Source organism: Delphinapterus leucas, chromosome 3 (genome assembly GCF_059928025.1).
Source record: "Delphinapterus leucas isolate spDelLeu-1000000601 "Yukka" chromosome 3, BTC_Dleu_Yukka2, whole genome shotgun sequence".
In the NCBI taxonomy this organism is placed as follows: domain Eukaryota; kingdom Metazoa; phylum Chordata; class Mammalia; order Artiodactyla; family Monodontidae; genus Delphinapterus; species Delphinapterus leucas.
The window spans coordinates 102,642,666-102,664,152 of NC_143131.1; the positions used below are offsets into that span (position 1 = coordinate 102,642,666).

At 41.7% G+C, this 21,487-nt stretch overlaps 1 protein-coding gene across 3 annotated transcripts in view; it reads left to right on the forward strand.

Moving 5' to 3' along the window:
* Positions 1-2,815: 2,815 nt before the first annotated feature.
* Positions 2,816-21,487, forward strand: part of SNX24 (sorting nexin 24) — a 163,628-nt gene continuing 144,956 nt past the window's right edge. For 2 of the 3 annotated variants that reach the window (XM_089909231.1, XM_022588672.3), the window contains exon 1: positions 2,816-3,168. In XM_089909231.1, the coding sequence (XP_089765357.1) occupies positions 3,109-3,168 (60 nt within the window). In that variant the 5' untranslated portion in view covers positions 2,816-3,108. Of the gene's footprint in view, positions 3,169-10,101; positions 10,340-21,487 lie in introns of all 3 variants that reach the window. The other variant, XM_089909230.1, reaches the window with a different exon arrangement.

Genomic DNA, 21,487 nt, shown 5'->3' on the forward strand with positions numbered 1-21,487 from the left:
TTTTTTCATCTTTATCTTTTGTTAGCACTTTTATGAATTCATCAGTTTTCCATTAGAGTTCTGAAAATGCTTATTCATTCAGTTCAGCAGTATAGTCAGAAACCAGAAACCAGTACTTGTCAGAGTCTTTTCCATGAATTCCTTGAAGATGAAACCCTTTTATAGGAACATTTTTGCAAAAGCATCAGAGTACACCCAGAACTGTCTGTAAATGACAAAAGACTTAAAAATGACCACGGTTAAAGATTTGATGAAAGTTCATAATAATGCAATTGACAATGAAATGTAGTTATTTCTGAGATATACATTTTAAAGTAATAACTAGAATTATGACTTATAACATTATACTAGAACATGTAAGAGTTTTAGAAATTTCATGTAATGTCTGAAACATTTATATTAACATATTTCCATACAAAGAACCCACAGAAAGTTTAGTATTAGTCAAAATTTATTTTCATACTCATTTATTTTGGTTCTTTTCTAATCCGACAATGGTGAGAAATATGGCAACAGATTTCCTAATGTTTAACTATCTATATTACTGGGATAAATCTTGTTTGGTCATGATATGTTAGTCTTATAACTGAATGTTGAATATGTAATATATTCTAGATAGATTTTGGTCAAGACTTCTAATATAAGTTGGTATTTAAAGCAGTTTATCATTAAGTTTGCTGAAATATACTTCTGCCCAATACTAGATAAATGTGGTATTTTTAGTGTAGGGATTTCATACCCAGATTCCAGCAGAATTTTGTTATTTTTCTTATGTAATTTTCTGGCCTTTATTAACAGATACTAACTGTTCAACTTCTTACATGTGTACTTGCCATGTATTTTTATTAATGTTCTGAGAAGATATTTTGTTCACCTGTCACAGATTATAGAGCCATACTAAAAGATATGTAAGAACATCACAATAATACATTTGCCATGTTCTCTTACTTTAGTGCTATTCTCTTCTTTCCTTTACAGTGGTTACCCACAGAACTTGATTAGAAATTTAGCTCTTCTAATTATTAGCTAGTAATTTCATAGCTATTTATCCTCTCTGAGCTTTAATTACGCCATATGAAATAACAAATTATAACAATTATAGCTGCGCTGATAGACCCTCAAGAACACACCCACATATTGAGAGCTTGTATATATTTTCAGCCAGGCAAAATTACTCAGCTATTAGTAGAAGACAGCAAAAAAGGAAGAAAAAAAAATGGATTCATTTGGACCACCTGTCACATCTTCTTGGACCCATACATTTCTGACTCTTAAATCCAATGGGTAAATAGGTGAGCCAAGCCAGACAAAAATATATATGGCAGGCTACTAGCAGGCTGTTGTGGAAGGATCGTATAAAAAGCATATTAAAAGCTTGATCAGCAATCTGTAGCTCAAGGATTTTATGATTACATAATCCTGGTTTACATTATACACTGAGCCCTTAATAACCTGTTTCCACCAATCCTGAAATTGTTTGGGGGGTCTTCTGCCACAGGAACACTACTTCTTAGTCCCTGAAAGCCCTACTGTACATAACACTTCCTCATGGGGTTGTTATGAAGCTTAAATGAGACATGGGATGTAATAACATCTGGCATGGTACCTGCTGGTTTTGTAAAGATGAGTAAATGCTTATATAAAGCTTTAACAAAAAATGTGCCTGGCAATATGCCAAGAAGAGGATAAAAGATAATTTTTTTTAAGTACTTTCTGTAGAATCTAGGGGTGAGGCAGATAAATACATGGCACAATACCGTGTGATAGTCACCAGAGGTTTAAGGGAACTTACAAGCCAGGCTCGGAACTGAGACAGCATGGAGCCCACAGAGCTGTTTGGTTACATCTGGAGGTGCTGGCCAGTGGAAGAAAAGAGACAGCCTATTCTGAGGCATGGCGTTCTGACAGGCGGACACATCCTGGAGCTGCAAATGTGTGGTGAAAAGGTGGCGTCTTCACCTGAGGCTACTGTAGAGGGCTTTGCAGGGTCCACATCAGGCAAGTTCTTAAAGCAAAGGGCCTGATTATTCCTCTTTTGCATGACTAAGGTCTCATCATAAACTTCAGAGTTTCAAGTTGAAATGCCCCCTGGCCTCAAGGGCAAACTGACTACTCACAGCTGTTTACTTGCAGCCCAAGAAACTTGCTATACAAGTCACCTTCAAGTTTCTATTCTGCCCTGTGCTCTAACCTAAGGAAGAAACTCGGAGTTTGCAAATGTAATCTGATAACCAAATTTCCTCATTGGAACACTTCATCTTTTAGGTATTTTCAGGTTATTATGTTCTGGCCTGAGGGGCAGATTCCAGCCCTCACCTTTCTTTCTTCTTTCTTTCTTTCCCCCGCCCCCCCCCCACGTCTTCTATTTTTCTCTTATAGTTAAAAAGCCCTATACAGGCAGGATTTTAGAACTGGAGCATCGGAATGTGTGTCTCAGTGAGCAACCGACTTTAGGGCTCTGTATTATAGCATCATTCCCAAGTTCGACGGCTAACTCAGAAGGATACGCTCACCCTGGAATCGAAGGGAAACAGTTAAGTCTTGGTAGAAGTAGTGCAGGGTTCGCTGCTGTTCGTGCCAGCCGAGTGTTAAGGCGAAAATTCAACCAACAAAAAGCAAAATGAAGAGGCTCCATGCTTTTCTACTCCTTGCTGTCTGGCGATCTGTTAAGGGTGGTGTCTTGCAAATTGCAAGCCCAGCGCACGCTCGAAACTCAAGGGCAGGGAGCGTCGGGGTGCGGCCCTGTCCCCGGCGCGGTGGCGCGCACACCCCTTTTCTGCAGACTCACAGGTTTCCAGGCCCCGCCTCCTCCGGGCCCAGCTGATCTCTGCCGCCCTTTGGGCCTGAAACCCAGGAGCCCAGAGCCACACACCCTCGGCTCCCGGCCCCTGGCTCCGGCCCCGGGCCCGCCCAGAGAGCGACGGACTACAGAGTCCCCACGCCCTCGGCTGCCGGCCCTCGGGCTCCCGCCCCTGGCCCGCTCCGCGCACTCTCTGGGTCCCGTGGGCTCCGGGAAGGGAGGTGGAGCGGCTGGGCCGGGGGCGGGGCGGCGGCCGCGGCCGTGAGCCCGCCCCGCGCTCGCCCTCCGCTTGGCCGGCTGGCGCGACCATGGAGGTCTACATCCCGTCCTTTCGCTACGAGGAGAGTGACCTGGAGCGGGGATACACGGTAGGCGCCGGCCGCGGCGGGACAGGGCCCCGCGAGCCAGGCCTGCGGCTGCTGAGTCCGGAAGGTTCCTCCGGCAGCCGCCGCCCCTGCGCGGGGTTGAGGGGTGGGGTCCCTTCGCTCCCCTCCCTTTCCCTCCCCTCCCCGGGCCCACTGGGAAGGCTGCGCCCCGGCGTGGTTGTCAAGGAAACAGGAGCCCCCTCCCTGGCGCGGCGGCGGCGGCGGGCGCTCGGGGTGCCCCGGTTTGGTCCCTTCCCCCTCCCTGCCCGGCTCCCGGCCTCTGGTTAGGAGCGCCGGGAGTCGTGTCCTCGGACGCGGCGCTCGCCATTCTCCCCGCCGCCAGCCCTCTGGAGCCCGGGATGGGCTGCGTTCGTTTCTGGCACAGCTGCTCCTCTGTCCAGACAGAAGTGTCTTTGCGGGCGGGTTGATGTTGGTTTACAAGTTACGTAGGGATTCATTCAGATGGAAAATACGCTAATTAAAAAAAAATCATCATTTGTAGAATTTATTAGCCAAAGCAAACACGTGTTGCTTTTAGATGATTCCCGAAGTTTTGTTGTTTTTTCTCGTTATGCAGTGCCATGAAATGGCAAAAATCAGGTACTCACTGAGCACCTGTTCCATACCTAGGACTGTGGTCTCTGAAGAATGAGAAACAGGATCCCTGCTTTCAAGAGTGGAGGAGTGGCAGGGAGGGCAGAGACCAGGGCCTGGAACCTTTGGGTAATAAGTTTAGTAAATGAACTGTAGGTAGTTGATTTCCCAGCGAACTTAGACATCTTCATCTAGACAGTCATTGCTAGAGGGAGAAATGCCTCAGCCTGGGATAGACCTTGGAAAGTCTTATTTCCATTTAAAGAACAGGTAGGCTTTGGGGAAAATTGCACAGGGCACTCTAAAGGATTGTTATTTTATTCACTTATTCACTTGTTATTTAATTCACCCACTTGCTAAACTCCAGTTACATTAGTTTGGCAGAGAAGTATTTTAATCTTTTCTCTAAAGATTATTGGGTTTTGGTGACAACTTATTTGGAACCTTGTGTTTTCATAACGAGGATTAAATCACCCTCTCAAAGGAATTTTTAGAATTAAGAGTAGTGATGGAAAAAAAAATCCAAGGGGTATGTGGGTTTCTAGAATTAAGTAGACTACTGGGTCCACGTATCCCAAAACAAGTTCTCAAAGTGCCTTCCCTTGGGGGGAGGGGGGGACTTCAACCAAGGAAGAGCTGAGCTCCCTGGCTGTTATTTAGATAAATAAATGAGTTATGAAATTGATTAAATATACTGTATCTTACTTCAAAAAAAGGGGTGGAGGAATGAACTTAAATTTGAACCTATTCAAGTCTTTTTCCTGAAGCCTAAAACTCTGGCTGGCTTTCCTTCTTTCAGGTGTCTCACCTCTCCCATCAGCATCAACAGTCATGGAGGGCTTTCCATCTTTAGGGCATTCTTTTAGCACCTGGAGATAAACAGGCTGCTTGTCAGGGGCCTTGGTCTCAGCAATCCAAGCAAAAAGTTAATTACCTCCCCAAATAAGCACTTCGGTGGATCAGAATGGTTGGTTTTTTCTATTAGAGTGCCTGTGTTTTAACCCAAGTTTTCCTGTTTCTTCCTATTACTTGTGTTATGGCCAGCCATATGCCACACTCCAGGTTTTGAATTAAACTGATTTGGAAGGAGGCTTTTTCTTGGTAAACTTGGTAGGTAGAAGATTGCTTATGTGAGGAGAGTTTGTGTGCTTTTTGAAAATTTACTTAAAAAAAAATCCTGATTTATGTAGGTTGGTAACCATTTGTTAAGATACTTCTGCGAGTGATTTTTTTCCTTTGTGAGTTTGTGAAGCAGATACTTTCTACCCTTGGCCAGCAGTTTTGGAATTGTACAGCAGTTTATTCATTCAGCAAACATTAACTGAGTGCCTGCTATGTGTCTGTATTCCGGGTGCTGGGAAGGTAGCATCGAATAATATTTCATCTTTTTAGAAAAACCCAGAATTTAAAAATATCATCTCAGTTCCCTAAATAAGAAACTGGTAAAATAATGTATACTTTAGTGTAAAAAAGTACCTTTTTACTTTAGTGATTGTGTTTCAAACTTAAGAAATATTAAACTGCATTCTAACAAATTCAGTGATAGGAAATTTAAAGTACAGGATGATTTTTCCTCCTTCTTGTCCCATGCCCTTAGGGATAACGCATAGGGGTGCTTTCTTAGAGACTTTCCCCCCTATGCTATGAAAACATGTTTGTTTCTTTTTTTAGAATAAATAGCAGGATTTCACTATAACTGTCATTGTACAGCTTCTGGATATCTTTCTGTGCCAATACGGATAGGTCTGTCTCCTCCTTACTGGTAGCAAAGGGATCTTCTGCAGAAGGAATGCACCGTAATTTGTTTACACAGATCTCTGTTGGTGGCCATTGACATTTGCTTCTAGTTTTTGGCAACTATGCCAAATGTTGAAATAAGATATCCCTGTACGTGCTTTTTATGCCTACTACTAGGATTTCTGTAGAACATTAACTAGAAGTGGTACTTCTGGGCCTTCTAAGTTTTTATCAGTATTGCTCAATTGTTATTCAAAAAGCTTATACGAAGTTATGCTTTATGTATGAAGTAATTTACCTTTAAAGAGTGAATGTTTGCCCTTTGAACATTTAAACATTTACCGTGGGCCTGCACTGTGTTAGGTGGGGAATTGAAAGGTGGAAGGATGTTGTTGCTGTCCTTAGGGACTCTCAGCCCATGTAGCAGGGGTCAGGTGGGGAAGGGTTAGAGCGCTCTAATGTCAGCTGGAGTCCTGAGGAGGAACAGGGCTGTTCAGCTCTGCCTTAGGGTGGTGTGCTCTGGGTGGGGGTGGGGGGGGGAGGAGGGGTGCTCAGGAATGCTGACATTTGAAATCTGATGAGAATTTTGCTGGGATTGTGAATTACAGAAAGAGGAAGTGTGGGGCAAAATTTCATCTCAGGAAAAAGGCATGTTAAACTCCCAGATTCACCAAAAAACAAACCACACCAAACAAAAAAAGGGCCACTTCTAGATCATTTTAGTTTACAAAGAAGCAGGAAAGGATATTGTAACAAAATGCAGGTGAACCCTTCCCACCCTACTCCTACCCTCCATAGTGTATTTGTTTGATATCTGTTTCCCTGCTAGTCTGTAAGCTCCTTGAGGGTAGGACAGTGTCACTCTCCACTGCTGTATCCTTGTACAGGGCTTATCACATAGTGAAAATTCACTACATGTGTGCTGAATAAATAATGAATGAGTCTTCTAATAGGAGAAGAAAGTCAGAAGCACAGTGATCCTGAGGCGTGAAGCAGCTCAGTGAGTTGGACTGGGGTTGTGCAGTGATTCCCAACAGAGAGAGGTGTGGAGAGACCAGATGGCTAGCCTTGAGAGCTATAAAGGGGTGTGGACTTCAGCTTCAGACAGTGGGAAGTCGCTGGAGTTTTAAGGAAGGAAGTAACATGATTAGCTTTGCATTTAGAAAGATGACCCTGGAGCATTAATCATGTAGGAGATGCAAAATGACCAGAAAGGAGAGGATGAGGGCTGAACTAAGGCAACGGGGAAAAGAAAGGGGAGGACTTACAGGAACGTCCAGGGTCTGGTGACCAGATGTGAGGCAGCAGGGTGACTCCCGCGAGTATTGGGTGCCAGTGACCAAAAAAAGAACTGACATGTGGGCAGTTTCATTTGGGGGCCTGCTGAGTTTTTTGTGGCAGATGAGTCTATTTCATTTTGGAGTTCAGGATACATAGAGAGGTCTGGGTGAGGGGTGTGAGGCAGGAAGAGAAAGAACAGTAGGTGCTTCATAAGAAGGAAAATGCTAGATATGGCTCACTGGCCTTGTCAGGTGAGGATGGAGAACAGTCCACTGGATATGAAAGGAAGCAGGTCCTGGGTGCCAGTATAGGTTAGTATTTATATTTTCCATTTTCAGATAACATGGTTGGTAAAAACAAAAGAAAACTAGAATTACCATTCATGTAACACCATAAAAGTTTGACGGTATTAGATTTCATTTTCCATAGCTGTAAAAATCGAGGCATTCAATTAGATAGATTTTCAAGTCCATTGTTTTTTTGGTTTTTTTTTTTTTTTTTTTTGCGGTACGCGGGCCTCTCACTGCTGTGGCCTCTTCCGTTGTGGAGCACAGGCTCCGGATGCGCAGGCTCAGCGGCCATGGCTCGCGGGCCCAGCCGCTCCGCGGCATGTGGGATCTTCCCGGACCGGGTCACGAACCCGTGTCCCCTGCATCGGCAGGCGGACTCTCAACCACTGCACCACCACGGAAGCCCTTCAAGTCCATTTTAACTGTATGTGTGTGACTGAGTGTGTTGTGTTTATATAAATATATCTTTTTCTTGAGATCTGGACTCTTTCACTGATTTACTTTATATTATGCTTTTCAATAGATAAGGCAGCTCCATATATACACGATCATAATATTGAGATATATGCAGGGATAATTATCAGTTTAATATTTTCTGGATTAAAATACACAAATAGAACAATATAATGAACCACCATTTACCCATTACTCACCTTCAGTATTTTACAGTACTTATTTTGTTCACCACCCTTCATTCTTCCATTAAAAAAAAAAATTCTGGAGTATTTTATAGCAAATCCAAAATAAAATTTCACCTGTAAATATTTTACTGTGAATATCTGACAGGCAAAGACCTTTTAAAGAAACATAACCAAAATGTAAATACTACCACAAGGTTAGCAAAACCTTAATATCATTCCAATTCTTAGTTGTTTTTGTTGTTTTTAACATAACCATAGTGCTCATATTGCCTTGGAATTAACAGTGGTCTGTGGGAAATATTGTTATTGCCATTTTATATTTGTGAGAATGACATGTAAGATCAAGGGGGCCTGGCCACTTCCACTCTCTGTTTACTTTCATCCTCAGAGTAGCTTCCACCTGGTGACAAAATGGTAACATATTGCAGATTAAAAAAAAAAAATCATATTCTACAAAATCCAGAGGAAGAGAGAGTGTTTCTTCAGAGCAAGGGCACTTTTCTTCCTTCATATCTCATTATCCCTAGTTAGTTTCTCAACCAATGCAGTTGCCAGAGGAATTCTGTGTGCTGATTGGCTGCCTTCACCATGATTCGTGTAATCACTGTGGCAAGGATAAGTTAACCAGATGGAGGGAAAATAGTTAGGGTGCATCCCTGGAGCTAGGAATGAGGTCAGTCCATTCCTGCCACCTAACCCTGTAGACACCGCAGCGGGAGAAGTTCAGAAGGATAGCAAGACCACAGTGCCCACAACGATTATCTTCCAGTCACCGTTTATAAGCATCTATGATGCAGGAGGCCTTTGTGTGACAAGGACATAGCTGGCACAGTGCCTCACACGTGGTAAACTCCCAGCATAGGCGAACATTAAACGTGTGTTGAGTGATTAAGTCAAGCATGTGTAAGATATGTTCCTTACCCTTAAAGACAAGAAATACAGCTTGAAAATATTCTTGAACATTAACAAACAGAATGCTACATTCACTTGAAAATCAAAAATTTTACAAGAGGATTGAATTTTGCAGATACGGTGCTTAGAAATTGATCTATTCTTTTAAAATAAACTTTTGATTTTAAAATAATTTTAGATTTGCAGAAAAGTTGCAAAATTAGTACCAACTGTTCTGTATACCCCTCACCCAGTTCCGCTGTTACCATCATGCATTACCATGGTAACATCAAAATAAGGAAACTAGCATTGGTAACTTGTTATTAACTAAGCTCCAGACTTTTTGGATTTCACCAATTTTTCCACTAACGTGCTTTTTCTGTTCCAGGATCTCATCCAGGATACCACATTGTATTTAGTTTCATCTGCTTTTATGTGATACTAAGTAGTCCAAGTTGTAGTACACTGTCTCTCAAAAATGAGACAGGCATGTTATTAGATATGAACCTGTACAGATTAAATCAAATTTTGATTATTTCAGATGCTTCCTTGGAAAGTTTTGCCACTTGGCAAAACCCTATTTATAATATTATACCAGTTTATGACAGAAGCTGACACAGCCTCACACAGGCTGTGGATGGACTCATGCTGTCTGCCTCAAATCTTGCCTGCAGCATTTAGCCTGAAGCCAGACTTTGGGCAAGCTACTTAATCTTCCTGTGTCTTATTTTCCTCTTCTGTAAAAGAGGATACTAGTACAGACATACCTCAGAGATATTTCGAGTTCAGTTCCAGACCACTGCTTATTGCAATAAAGCGAGTCACACAAATTTTTTGGTTTCCCAGAGCTATAAAAGTTATGTTTACACTATACTGTAGTCTATTAAGTGAGCAGTCTCATTATGTCTAAAAAACATTTACATAGCTTAATTAAAAAATACCTTATTGGGGCTTCCCTGGTGGCACAGTGGTTGAGAGTCCGCCTGCCGATACAGGGGACGCGGGTTCGTGTCCCGGTCCGGGAAGCTCCCACGTGCCGCGGAGCGGCTGGGCCCGTGAGCCATGGCCACTGGGCCTGCGCGTCCGGAGCCTGTGCTCCGCAACGGGAGAGGCCACAACAGTGAGAGGCCCACGTACCGCAAAAAAAAAAAACACAAAACCTTATTGCTAAAAGATGCAAACCATCATCAGAGCCTTCAGTGAGTTGTAATCTTTATGCTGGCGGAGAATCTTGCCTTGACGTTGATGTCTGCTGACTGATCAGGGTGATAGTTGCCGAAGGTTGTGGTGCTGTGGCTATTTCTTAAAATAAGACAACAGTGAAATTTGCTGCACTGATGGACTCTTCCTTTCATAAGTGGTTTCTCTGCAGCATGCAATGCTGTTTGATAGCATTTTACCCACAGAACTTCTTTCAAAATTGGAGTCAGTCCTCTCACACCCTGTTGCTGCTTTATCATCTCAGTTTATGTTGTATTCTAAATCCGTTGTTGTCATTTCAGCAGTCTTCACCAGTAGATTCCATCTCAAGAAACCACTTTCTTTGCTCATAAGAAGCAACTCCTCATCCATTGACGTTTCATCATGAGATTGCAGCAATTCAGTTGCATCTTCAGGCTCCACTTCTAGTTCTGGTTCTCTTGCTGTTTCTAACAGATCTGCAGTGAACTCCTCCACTGAAGTCTTGGACCTCTCAGAGTCATCCATGAAGGGTTGGAATCAACTTCTTCCAAACATCTGGTAATGTTGATATTTTGACCTCTTCCCATGAATCATGAATGTCCTTAATGGCATGTAGAATGGTGAATCCGTTCCAGAAGGTTTTCAATTTACTTTGCCTTGATCCATCAGAGGAGTCACTCTCTGTGGCAGCTATAGCCTTCTGAAATGTATTTCTTAAGAAATAAGACTTGAATTTTGAAACTACCCCTTAATCCACGGCACAGGCTATGGACAGATGTTGTCTTAGCAGGCATGAAAACAATATGAATCTCATTGTACATCTTCATCAGAGCTTTTGGGTGACTAGGTGCAGTGTCAATGACTAGTCATATTTTGAAAGGAATTTTTTTTTCTGAGCAGTAGGTCTCAACAGTGGGCTTAAAATATTCAGTAAGCCATGTTGTCAACAGATGTGCTGTCATCTAGGCTTTGATGTTCCATTTAGAGAGCACAGGCACAGTAGGTTTAGCATAATTCTTAAGGGCCCTAGGATTTTTGGAATGGTGAATGAGCACTGGCTTTAGCTTCAGTCACCAGCTGCATTAGCCCCTAACAAGAGAGTCACCTTGTCCTTTGAAGCCAGGCATTGACTTCTCTAGCTATGAAAAGTCCTAGATGACATCTTCCAAGAAAAGGCTGTTGCATCTACATTGAAAATCTGTTGTGTAGCATAGCCACCTTCATTCATTATCTTAGCTAGATCTTCTGGATAACTTGTTACAGATTTCTACATCACCACTTGCTGCTTCACCTTGCATTTTGATGTTATGGAGATGGCTTCTTTCCTTAAACCTCATGAACCAAACTCTGCTAGCTTCAGACTTTTATTCTGCAGCTGCCTCACCTCTCTCAGCCTTCACAGAATTGAAGAGAGTTAGGGACTTGTTTGAATTAGGCTTTGGCTTAAGAGAATGTTGTGGCTGGTTTGATCTTCTATCCAGACCACTAAATCTTTCTCCATATCAGCAATAAGACTGTTTCACTTTTTACCATTCATGTGTTCACTGCAGTAGCACTTTTAATTTCCTTCAAGAACTTGTCCATTCACAACTTGGTTAACTGTTTGGTGCAAGAGGTCTAGCTTTTAGCTTATCTTGGCTTTCAGCATGCCTTCTTCACTAAGCTTAATCATTTCTAGTTTTTGATTTAAAGTGAGAGATGTGCGACTCTTCCTTTCATTTGAACACTTAGAGGCCAATGTAGTGTTATTAATTGGCCTAATTTCAATATTGTTGTGTCTCAGGGAATAGGGAGGCCCAAGGAGAAGGAGAGAGATGGTGAGTGGTCAGTTTGTGGAGCAGTCAGAACACACACAACATCTATTGATGAAATTTGCTGTCTTATATGGACACAGTTTCTGGTGCCCCAAAACAATTACGATAGTAACATCAAAGATCAGTAATCACAAGATCACCATAACAAACATAATAATAATGGAAAAGTTGGAAATATCGCAAGAATTACCAAAATATTAGAGACATGAAGTGAACAAATGCGGTTGGAAAAATGGTGCTAATAGACTTGTTCCATGTAGGGTTGCCACAAACCTTCAATTTGTAAGAAATGCAATATCTGCAAAGTGTAATAAAGTGAAGTGCAATAAAATGAGGCCTGCCTGTAACTACCTTATAGGATGGTTTAAGGATGAAGTGAGAGAATCCTTACAAAGTGCAAGGAAGGGTGTCTCTAGTTATGTGCGTGATTTATTCATATTATTTCAAGTGGGGACTGCCTTGAAGTTTACTTTTTCTTCTTTAAGTTCTGTAACGTGAATTAATAATGTAAACCAAAGTCCAGGATAAATATTTGTGCTATGTAAGATAAACTCTTTGCAGAGACTTTGAAGTACTACAGAAGCAACGATTACATTTAACCAACTTGTATTCTTATTACAACTTTCGTCAGTTCAATTCAGGTTTAGTTTTCTAGCCCTATTTACTACATATTTTTTTCCTTCGAGATCACAGAGACTAGTATGTTTATATAAATGATTGGGATGTATTATAGCGGGCATGGAGATACATATTTCCCACCTTCTCCATTCTCTTCCATCCCCCACTGCATCTCTCCAAAACAAGCGAACCTTTGGGTTCATACCTTGTATTCTTATGCTAGTTTTCCAGGTACTCATTCAGGTTTTTAATGCAATTTCCTGTTATTTTGCTTTGTATTTGTCTGTTCCATTTTAATTTTCAATTGTTGTCTTGCTCACCCTCCCTTTAAAAAGTAATCACTTATTATGGAAAATTTCAACATCTCCAGCACTGGAGAGAATAGTGACCTTTTTACTCAGCTTTTTTTTTTTTTTTAATTTTTAAAAATTTATTTATTTTTGGCTGCATTGGGTCTTCGTTGATGCGCTGGCTTTCTCTAGTTGTGGCGAGCAGGGGCTACTCTTTGTTGCTGTACGCAGGCTTCTCATTGTGGTGGCTTCTCTTGCTTCAGAGCACGGGCTCTAGGTGCGCGGGCTTAGTAGCTGGGGCGAGTGGGCTCAGTAGTTGTGGGCTCTAGAGCACAGGCTCAGTAGTTGTGGCGCACGGGCTTAGTTGCTCCGAGGCACGTGGGATCTTCCCGGACCAGGGATCGAACCCGTGTCCCCTGCATTGGCAGGTGGATTCTTAACCACTGCGCCACCAGGGAAGCCCTTTACTCAGCTTTAAAAATGATAAACTCATGGCCAGTTTTGTCTCCTACTCTTTCCCACTGCTCCTTGCACAGCCTCCCCAAGATTTCATTTTGAAGGAAACCTCAGACCTGTCAGTGAATATTTTCAGTTTGTATGTGTAAAAAATAAAGATTCCCCTTTTAAAAAACAATCACAGTATCATTAGCAGATTATTTAAAAATAAGCCATAATTCATCAATATAGTAAATATCAATCCATTTTTACATTTCCTTAATTTTCCCATTCATGTTCTTTTTTTTTTAATGCAGCTTGTTTGAATTGGGATTGAAACTAGGTCTATAGAATGTGATTGCTTACTATATCTTTTTTAATCTATAGGTTCTTCTTCTACCTCTCTCCCTTGCTTTTTTTTTTTTTAACAATTATGTTGTTGTATAAACTGTGACATTTGTCTCATAGTTTCCCACACTGGATTTTGCTGATTACGTCCTTGTCATGTGTAATATAAAAATATTAACACACTTTTCTGTTCCTTACGTGGTAAAAACGTAGAGGCTTGGTCATTTTCAGATTTGATTTGTGATGCTAGCAGCCCTCAAAGAGCATTGCCTATTAATCAATATGAATTAATTAGTATTAATTAATGTTAATTAATAAGGAATCTATTAATTCATTAGTGGTTGCTTAGCATTGATATACTAATTTTATCATTCTCTCTTCATTTATTGGCTTGAATACATGTATAAAAAAGGAACTTTGCCTCATAAATTAGTTACTCTGAAGCTTAGTTTTTATAGGAAAAGCAGGATAAATGCTTGATTCTTTCTCTTATTATTTATTTGTCAACATTATGGATTGGTTGCCTCCAAAGATCACAAACTAAAAGTGATCATAGAGGCTTTTTTTTAAAAATTAGCACTGTTATGAATTTATGTATATTAGCATGTTTTATGTAGTTCAGTCCACTGCCTTTGTCATTCTTATATACTTTTTGTCCCGTCTTTGGTCATTTTCAAGTTTGGATTTTTCAGGTTGGGTGCTGTGTCTGGTTACCTTTAGTGGGAAATGAGTTAGAGACCATGATCTGGGCATGGGGTATATACAGTCAGCTTTCCGGATCTGTGGGTTTCACACCCATTCAACCAACCTAAACCTTTTCGCAGTTCATGGAATCGGCAGATGCCAAGCACACGGATATGGAGAGCGGACTGTATTTACTGTACAGTGTCCTTTTTTGTAAGGGACTTGAGCATCCACAGAGTTTGGGGCTCCTGGAACTCATCCCCCACAGATTCCAAGGGACGACCGCATTTGTGGAGGTCTCTAGATCTTTTCTGTGGTCAAGGAAGGAATTTATTTTCTTAGTTTCTTGTGTCTTCAACTGTGTCTCCTTTCTCCTACACTGAAAATCTCAGTACAGTTGTCCCTCGTTATCTGTGGCCCATTGATTGGTTCCAGGATCCGCTCTGCATACCCAAATCCCAGGATGCTCGAGTCCCGTGATCGGCCCTCCACATCCGCAGGATCTGCATCTCTGATAACACCAACCAGCTACCTAGTCTCATTTTATTTTGTATTCATAGGGATTTTTTAAAAATTAATTTTGTTTTGTACTTGTGTAAAGTATCTACTGCATCAGGTTTATCTGTGGAAATCTAACTTCTGTTTATGTCCTATTCACCATTTCCTTCCTCTGCCATTAATGACCATTAAGAAAAAAAGTTATGGTTTATCCTTATATTACAAATATATATACACAAATACAAATATGCTTGTTCCTCTACTCCTTTTCTTAGATTAAACAGTAATACATTAAAACATTTTCTTCCACCTGCTTTTTTTTTTACATAACAGTATATCCTGGAGATGACTACATGGGCATACTCAGAGATGCTGCATTCTTTTCTATAGCTCTTTGCTCTCCATCGTTGGCTGCAGTCAATAGCCTTGTCCATATGTCTTTTTGTATTTTTGTCAGTGTATCTTTAAAATAGATTCCTAGCAGTGGGTTACGAGATCAAAAGGTAAATGCATATTTAATTTGGCCAGGCATTGTCAAATTCCCTTCCTTGAATGGTGCAATTTTGCACTCCCATAGCAGTTAATGAGAGCTCTGGTTTCCTCACAAGCTTGCCAGTTGAGCATGTTGTCAGGCTTTTGGATTTTTGCCAATCTGATAGGTGAATGGTGGTATCTGAATGTAGATTCCATGTAGTTTGCTGGCTAAATTCTGATGACTGGATTGGGCATATTTGAAACATTCTGTGTCCCCCTTCTAGTTGCTCCCCCCTTTTTTGAAGGGAGTGTTGTGGGTATTTTAAATATGCTGCTGTCCTCTTGTTGATTTTTATTAAAAACACAGATTACTCAGGTTTTCACTTAAAATTTTTTATTCTAAGGAAGAACCAATATGTGGGTTGAGTTTCACCATCTGCCTTTTCTTAGTTCTTTGAGTTTAGATAAATTTAGGAATTTAGAAATTGTTTTAGAAACCGTGAGCTTCTCTCTCTTATACACCCTCCCTGTTCTCTTCACCTTGCCAGTGGAACTTAATCTTATTTTCAAAATTACACAAGCCCAGTAGAGCAACAATTCATTCTCGTGATTATTATGTGCCTCCTTTCTCGCAGGCATTGCACTGGTATTGTGGGTGCAGGGCAGCTGACATGAGAGCTTGTTCTGGAAGGATGAGTGGCAGTTTGCCAGTTTGAGAAAGGGAGGACGATGATTTCAGGTTCAAGGAAGGGCCTTGGGAAGGGTGAGAAGTCTGGGTAGTGGGTAGGTGGTGGGGTGGGACTGGAGTTTGAAGGTTGGGTTGAGTGGTTTAGTGGGACTGTAGATCCCCAGGTAAAATTTTGTCCTGGAAGCTCTACAAGTAATGAGAGTGTTTGTTTGTTTGTTTGTTTGTTTTTAAGAGAAGAGAAATATCAGAGGTACAAATGACCAAAAATATATGACAAGCTAGCTAGTATCACTAGTAATTAAGGAAGGGCAAAGTTGAAACCAAGTTTTTAAAAAATTTGATAGGCAAAGTGAAAAAGATTGATAAAAGGCATGAGATAGGAATGTGCCCAGTGTGTTTTAGATGTAGAAAGGAGTCCAGTGAGGTTGGACTGGAGTCAGAGAATAGGGGGTAATAGGGGATGAGGTCATAGGTAGTGTGATGGGGGCAGATAATGTGAGGTGGGGTGGTGGTTTGGGCAGTGCATAGCCAGTAGGTCTGGGAAGGAGGGATAAGGCTTTTACTCTGAGGGAAGGGAAGCAGAGGAATGATTTGATTCACCAAGTATGTATTGATTACTAACCACATGATCAGTGTAGTGGCACTCTTCTAGATGCTGAGGACACAGTAGCAGAGAAAACAGATGGAAATCCCCGTCCTTACATGTTAGTTATGTGAGTTAACTTTGAAAAGAATCAGTCTCATTTCAGTGTGGAAAATAAACTATAGGAGGGTCAGGTGCAGGCTGGAAGCTCAGTTAGGAAGCTATGGTAATATCCTACATAAAAGATGATGATGGCTTAGAACAGCTCTGTAGGTGAAAGTGGTGGAAGATGGATGGATTCTGGACAGATTTTGATGATGGAGCCGACAGGATTCACTGATGGATTAGATATGGAGTGTGAGAAAAAATGAGGAACGGAATGACTCCAAGATATTTAGCTTGAGCAGATGGAGGAATGGTGGCACTGTTTACTGAAATGTGGATGAATTTGGGTAGAGCACATTTTGGGGAAAAGATCAGAAGTCCTGTTTTTGGACCTGCTTAATTTGAAATGTTTGACCAGATATCTGGGCATCTTGTGGGTCAGTCAAATTGACATATAAAATTAACCATTCCAAGTCCACCCCTTACCAACTTGGCACCCATGTGCATCTCCTTAAACCATACTTAATCTCCAAATAAAGATCTCAGTAAGGTCATAATTCTTCCTCACATGATACAACTATCCTGTATACAACTAAAACACTCTAACCCCTTACCCAGAAGAGGAGTTAAGGTCCTTGAGTCAGGACATCCTGAAACTTAAATACCATGATGTGAAGTTAACTATACTTAAAAACTCCTGTAGAAAGTCAGTACATCTTTTTTTTTTTTTTTTTTTTTTTTGCGGTACGTGGGCCTCTCACTGTTGCGGCCTCTCCCATTGTGGAGCACAGGCTCCGGACGCGCAGGCTCAGCGGTCATGGCTCACGGGCCCAGCCGCTCCGCGGCATGTGGGATCTTCCCGGACCGGGGCACGAACCCGCGTCCCCTGCATCGGCAGGCGGACTCTCAACCACTGCGCCACCAGGGAAGCCCGTCAGTACATCTTATGTTACACAATGAAGAGATAAAAGAGGGAAGAAAACAAAGATACTTGCTTTCTGTATATTAATATATGTATGTACACATTTATATATGCACACAAACATATTCATAACACAATCGGAAGGAAATACTCATGACGATTACAGCTCTCATTTCTGTAACTGGTCACAAGTTTGCAGCTGATGTTTATAACTCCCTCCTTTCACTGCCCAGTCCCATATTCTCCTTGCCTTCAGCAAGTACATTAGCTGCTCTTGGTTCTTTACCTAGTGAAGTGACCCAAACCTTCGTTCCCAAAGGGTCTGAGATGTTAGTAGTTCTGCTTGAATTGGATTGTTATAGTTTTCTGTTGACTTTTATCACAGGGCATCATAATATTAAGAGACATCCTAAGGGATCTCCTGTGTTGCAGATACACTCTCCCTTACCTCCATTGTGGAGTAGTGGTCCAGTTTCCCCTTGGCAGTCAGGATCAGTCGCCCCAGCCGGCACAGCACCTCCCTCAGCACATACTTACTTAGAGACACGAGGAGATCAAAGTGGCCAGGTGATAGTCTTAAATTTTAGTTCAATGGAATCATTGTTGTGTCTCTTGGTAGAAGCATTTTTTTCCCCTTTGGAGCTAAGACTTCTAGGCCAGCCGAGCATAAATTCATGGGGACAGGAAGCAAGATTTTTGCCAGTGGGTCCCTAGGGGTAACAGTGAATTGTGTCACTCCCATTTCCACTTCTCTATTCCTGGGTCTGTGAATCCTGGCTTTGGGAGAAACAGCACCTTATATTGGATGCTGATTCAGAGCATATCCACATTCCTAGAGACCCCTGTCCCACCCTGCAAGGTATTGCCCTGTGTCTGAGACTGTAACTGAGTCTGCAAAAGGCCATTCCACCTTCTATCAAACCAGCTGCTTCAGGATGGTGGGGAACATGGTAATACCAGTAATTCCACGATCATGGGCCCATTGCATCACTTTATTTGCTGTGAAATGAGTTATTTGATCAGAATTAGTGCTGTGCTGTGGAATGCCGTGATGGTGGATAAGGTATTCATTCCATAAGTCCATGGATGGTAGTCGTGGCAAAGCATTGCATGTATGGAACGCAGATCTGTATCCAGAGTAAGGGTCTATTTCAGTAAGGACAAAACATTATCCCTTCCATGATGGAAGTGGTCCAACGTAATCAACTTACTACCAGGAAGCTGGCTGATCACCCTGGGGAATGGTGCCATATTAAGAGCTCAGTGTTGGTCTCTACTGCTGGCACTCAGCAGTGGCTGTAGCCAGGTCAGCCTTGGTGAGTGGAAGGCCATGTTGCTGAGCCCATGCATAACCTCCATCCCTGCCACCTTGACCACCTTGTTCATGAGCTCATTGAGCGATGACAGGGGTGGCTGGGGAAGGAGGCTGACTGGTATCCACAGAACAGGTCATCTTATTCACTTGATTATTAAAATCTTCCTCTGCTGAGGTCACCCTTTGGTGAGCATTCACATAGGACACAAATATCTTCATGTTTTCTGCCCATTCTGAGAGGTCTGTCCACATACCTCTTCCTCAGATTTCCTTGTCACTGTTTTCCAATCATGTTTTTTCCAGTTCCCTGATCATCCGGCCAAATCATTGCTCACAACCTATGAATTGGTATGTGGTAGCACATCTGCCCATTTCTCCTTCCAAGCAAAGTGAACAACCAGGTGCATTGCTCACAATTTGCCCACAGGGAGGATTTCCTTTCAACATTATTTTCCAAGGGTGTCCCTGAAAGGGGCCTGTATTGACGGGGTGTCCACTTTCATGTGGTGCCTGCCTATGGTACCGAACCATCTGTAGAGCAGGCAGAGGTCTTTTCTTCCTCTATCACCTGATCATAGGGAATTCCCCAAATGGCCATAGGTTAGGCTAGGAGAGAGAAGGTAATGTAGCAGGAGTGGGAACCATGGGCATTTGGGCCACTTCTTCAAGTAACTTACTTGTGCCTTCACAGCCTTCTTGGGCCCAATCACATACGTACCACTCCTGTTTAATGATGAAGTATTGCTGTGCATGCCCAACTTTTAGCCTGGTGAGCCAAATAGCACCCAGTTCCTGATGGACCGTTCAGGTTGCATGGTAACTTGGCCCTGGCTAAGTGTTCAGTCTCTACTCAAGCCCATTAGTAGGCCAAGAGCTGTTCCTCAAAAGGAGAGTAGGTATCCACAGAGGATGGCAGAGCTTTGCTCCAGAATCCTAAAGACCTGCGCTGTGATGCATCTGCAAGGTCCTGCTGAAGGCTCCAAACACCATCCCCATGTGCTACTGCCCTTCTAGCACCATTGGATCTGCTGGATCATCATGGCCCAAGTGGCAGAGCAGCTTGAACAGCAGCAGGACCTATTACAGAGCCTCCTCTTGTTCTGGGGTGCACTCAAAACTAGCAGCTTTTTAGGTCACTTGGTAAAGGGACCAGAATATGTTGCATCCAGAATGCAAAGAGGCCCACCACGTTATGGAGGGCAACCTGCTTTACTTACTCTACCAGTTTAAATATTAATCTCATCTCAAAACTCTCACAGCAACACCCAGAATAATGTTTAACTGAATATCCGGGCACCTCATGGTAAAATTAACCATCACACTTCCTTCTAAAAGTAAAATTAGACACTTCATTCATATATAAACATTGTAGTGTTTTTCTCCTTTTTGTTTCTCCTCTCACTGCTGTGGCCTCTCCCATTGCGGAGCACAGGCTCCAGACGCGCAGGCTCAGCAGCCATGGCTCACGGGCCCAGCCGCTCCGCGGCATGTGGGATCTTCCCAGACCGGGGCACGAACCCGTGTCCCCTGCATCGACAGGCAGACTCTCAACCACTGCGCCACCACGGAAGCCCCTCCTTTCTGTTTTTGTTCAGATGAATATAACATGAGAAAACGAACTTTTATATTTTATTATCTGATATTTATTTTAAACTATGGTTTAGTTCTCCCCGAAGTTGGAAAGTTTTCTCTTCAAATACATACCTATGGAAGGTTTTTGTACCTCCATTTTTAAAAAGTGAGCATAGTGCAGGGAATAAAAGTTTATAGAAATGGTCTGTTTTCCTTGTTTATTATTAGTGAACAATTAGATCTCACTGTCAGTAAAAATTGATGGCTGCAGCTTCCAAACTATTGAACTTGTACTAATAAATGCAACAGTTGTTCATAATTTGGTGGTAAATGACCTTTAAATGTAGATGTTTACGGAGGCTGTCCTTGGGGAACAATTTAACTTCCAAATGACACCCATGAGTACTTGTTATCATTTAAATATGCTTCCTTTTGTCAATAGCAGAATAACAAATACTGGTTAGATTTCTAATGTTGATTCAGATGCCAGGAAACCTGCTGAATAAATTAGTGTACATTTGATTTATATTGACCAAAATTTTTTACATTGCTGTGTTACAGGTCAAGGTGACTTGCATTTAAATGCATTGTAGAGCAGAGGTCATGCTTGACTGACATGAATGCTTACACTGTTTTTAATTAACTTTTAAATATTATCCTAAAATTCCTTCTCAAGTACCAATTGTTAGGTAGAGGATTGAAATTAACTTAGGATATTAGTGGAGACCTTATTTTGAAAGTCAATAATTTTAATCTTTCCCATAAAAATTATTGGAGTGAATTATTGCTACATTTTATCTTATAATTTGTAAGGAAATCAGATCTGTTTTTTCCATCATAGACTCTGAATTCATTGTCTGTGGGTTTTCCATTGCCAGTTTTGCAGAAAAAATCTGAGATAGCATTGAAAACATTTTTTGAAGTAATGAACAAAGTCTTACCTAGTACAGGAAGTACTTTATCAAGCAAACGCATTTTTTTTAGTGCTAGGAACTTATTCACTGATGTTGTTGTGTGTGCCTGGAGGGAGGATGGTTTTCACGGTGAAAATGTAGATTAATCTTGTCAGCCATTCATTAGTAGTCCAAAATAGTATATGTTTTAGGGAAGCTTTAATCAACACCTTACTTGCCCTTTGAGAGAATATCTTCACAGTGAATGCTGCTTCTTTTGCATATAAATATTGTTGGATAAAAAGCATTTTGCTTCACGGTAGAATTTTTTTCACTTATGTCCCATGTAAGAAGGTTTACATAATTCAAAAGTTTAGAACTGAAACGTGCAAAGGTTTTTATTCTTCTCAACCATGCAGATTTGTTGTTAATCAAAAAGTGTGCATTGGGAATTTCAGGATAACCTT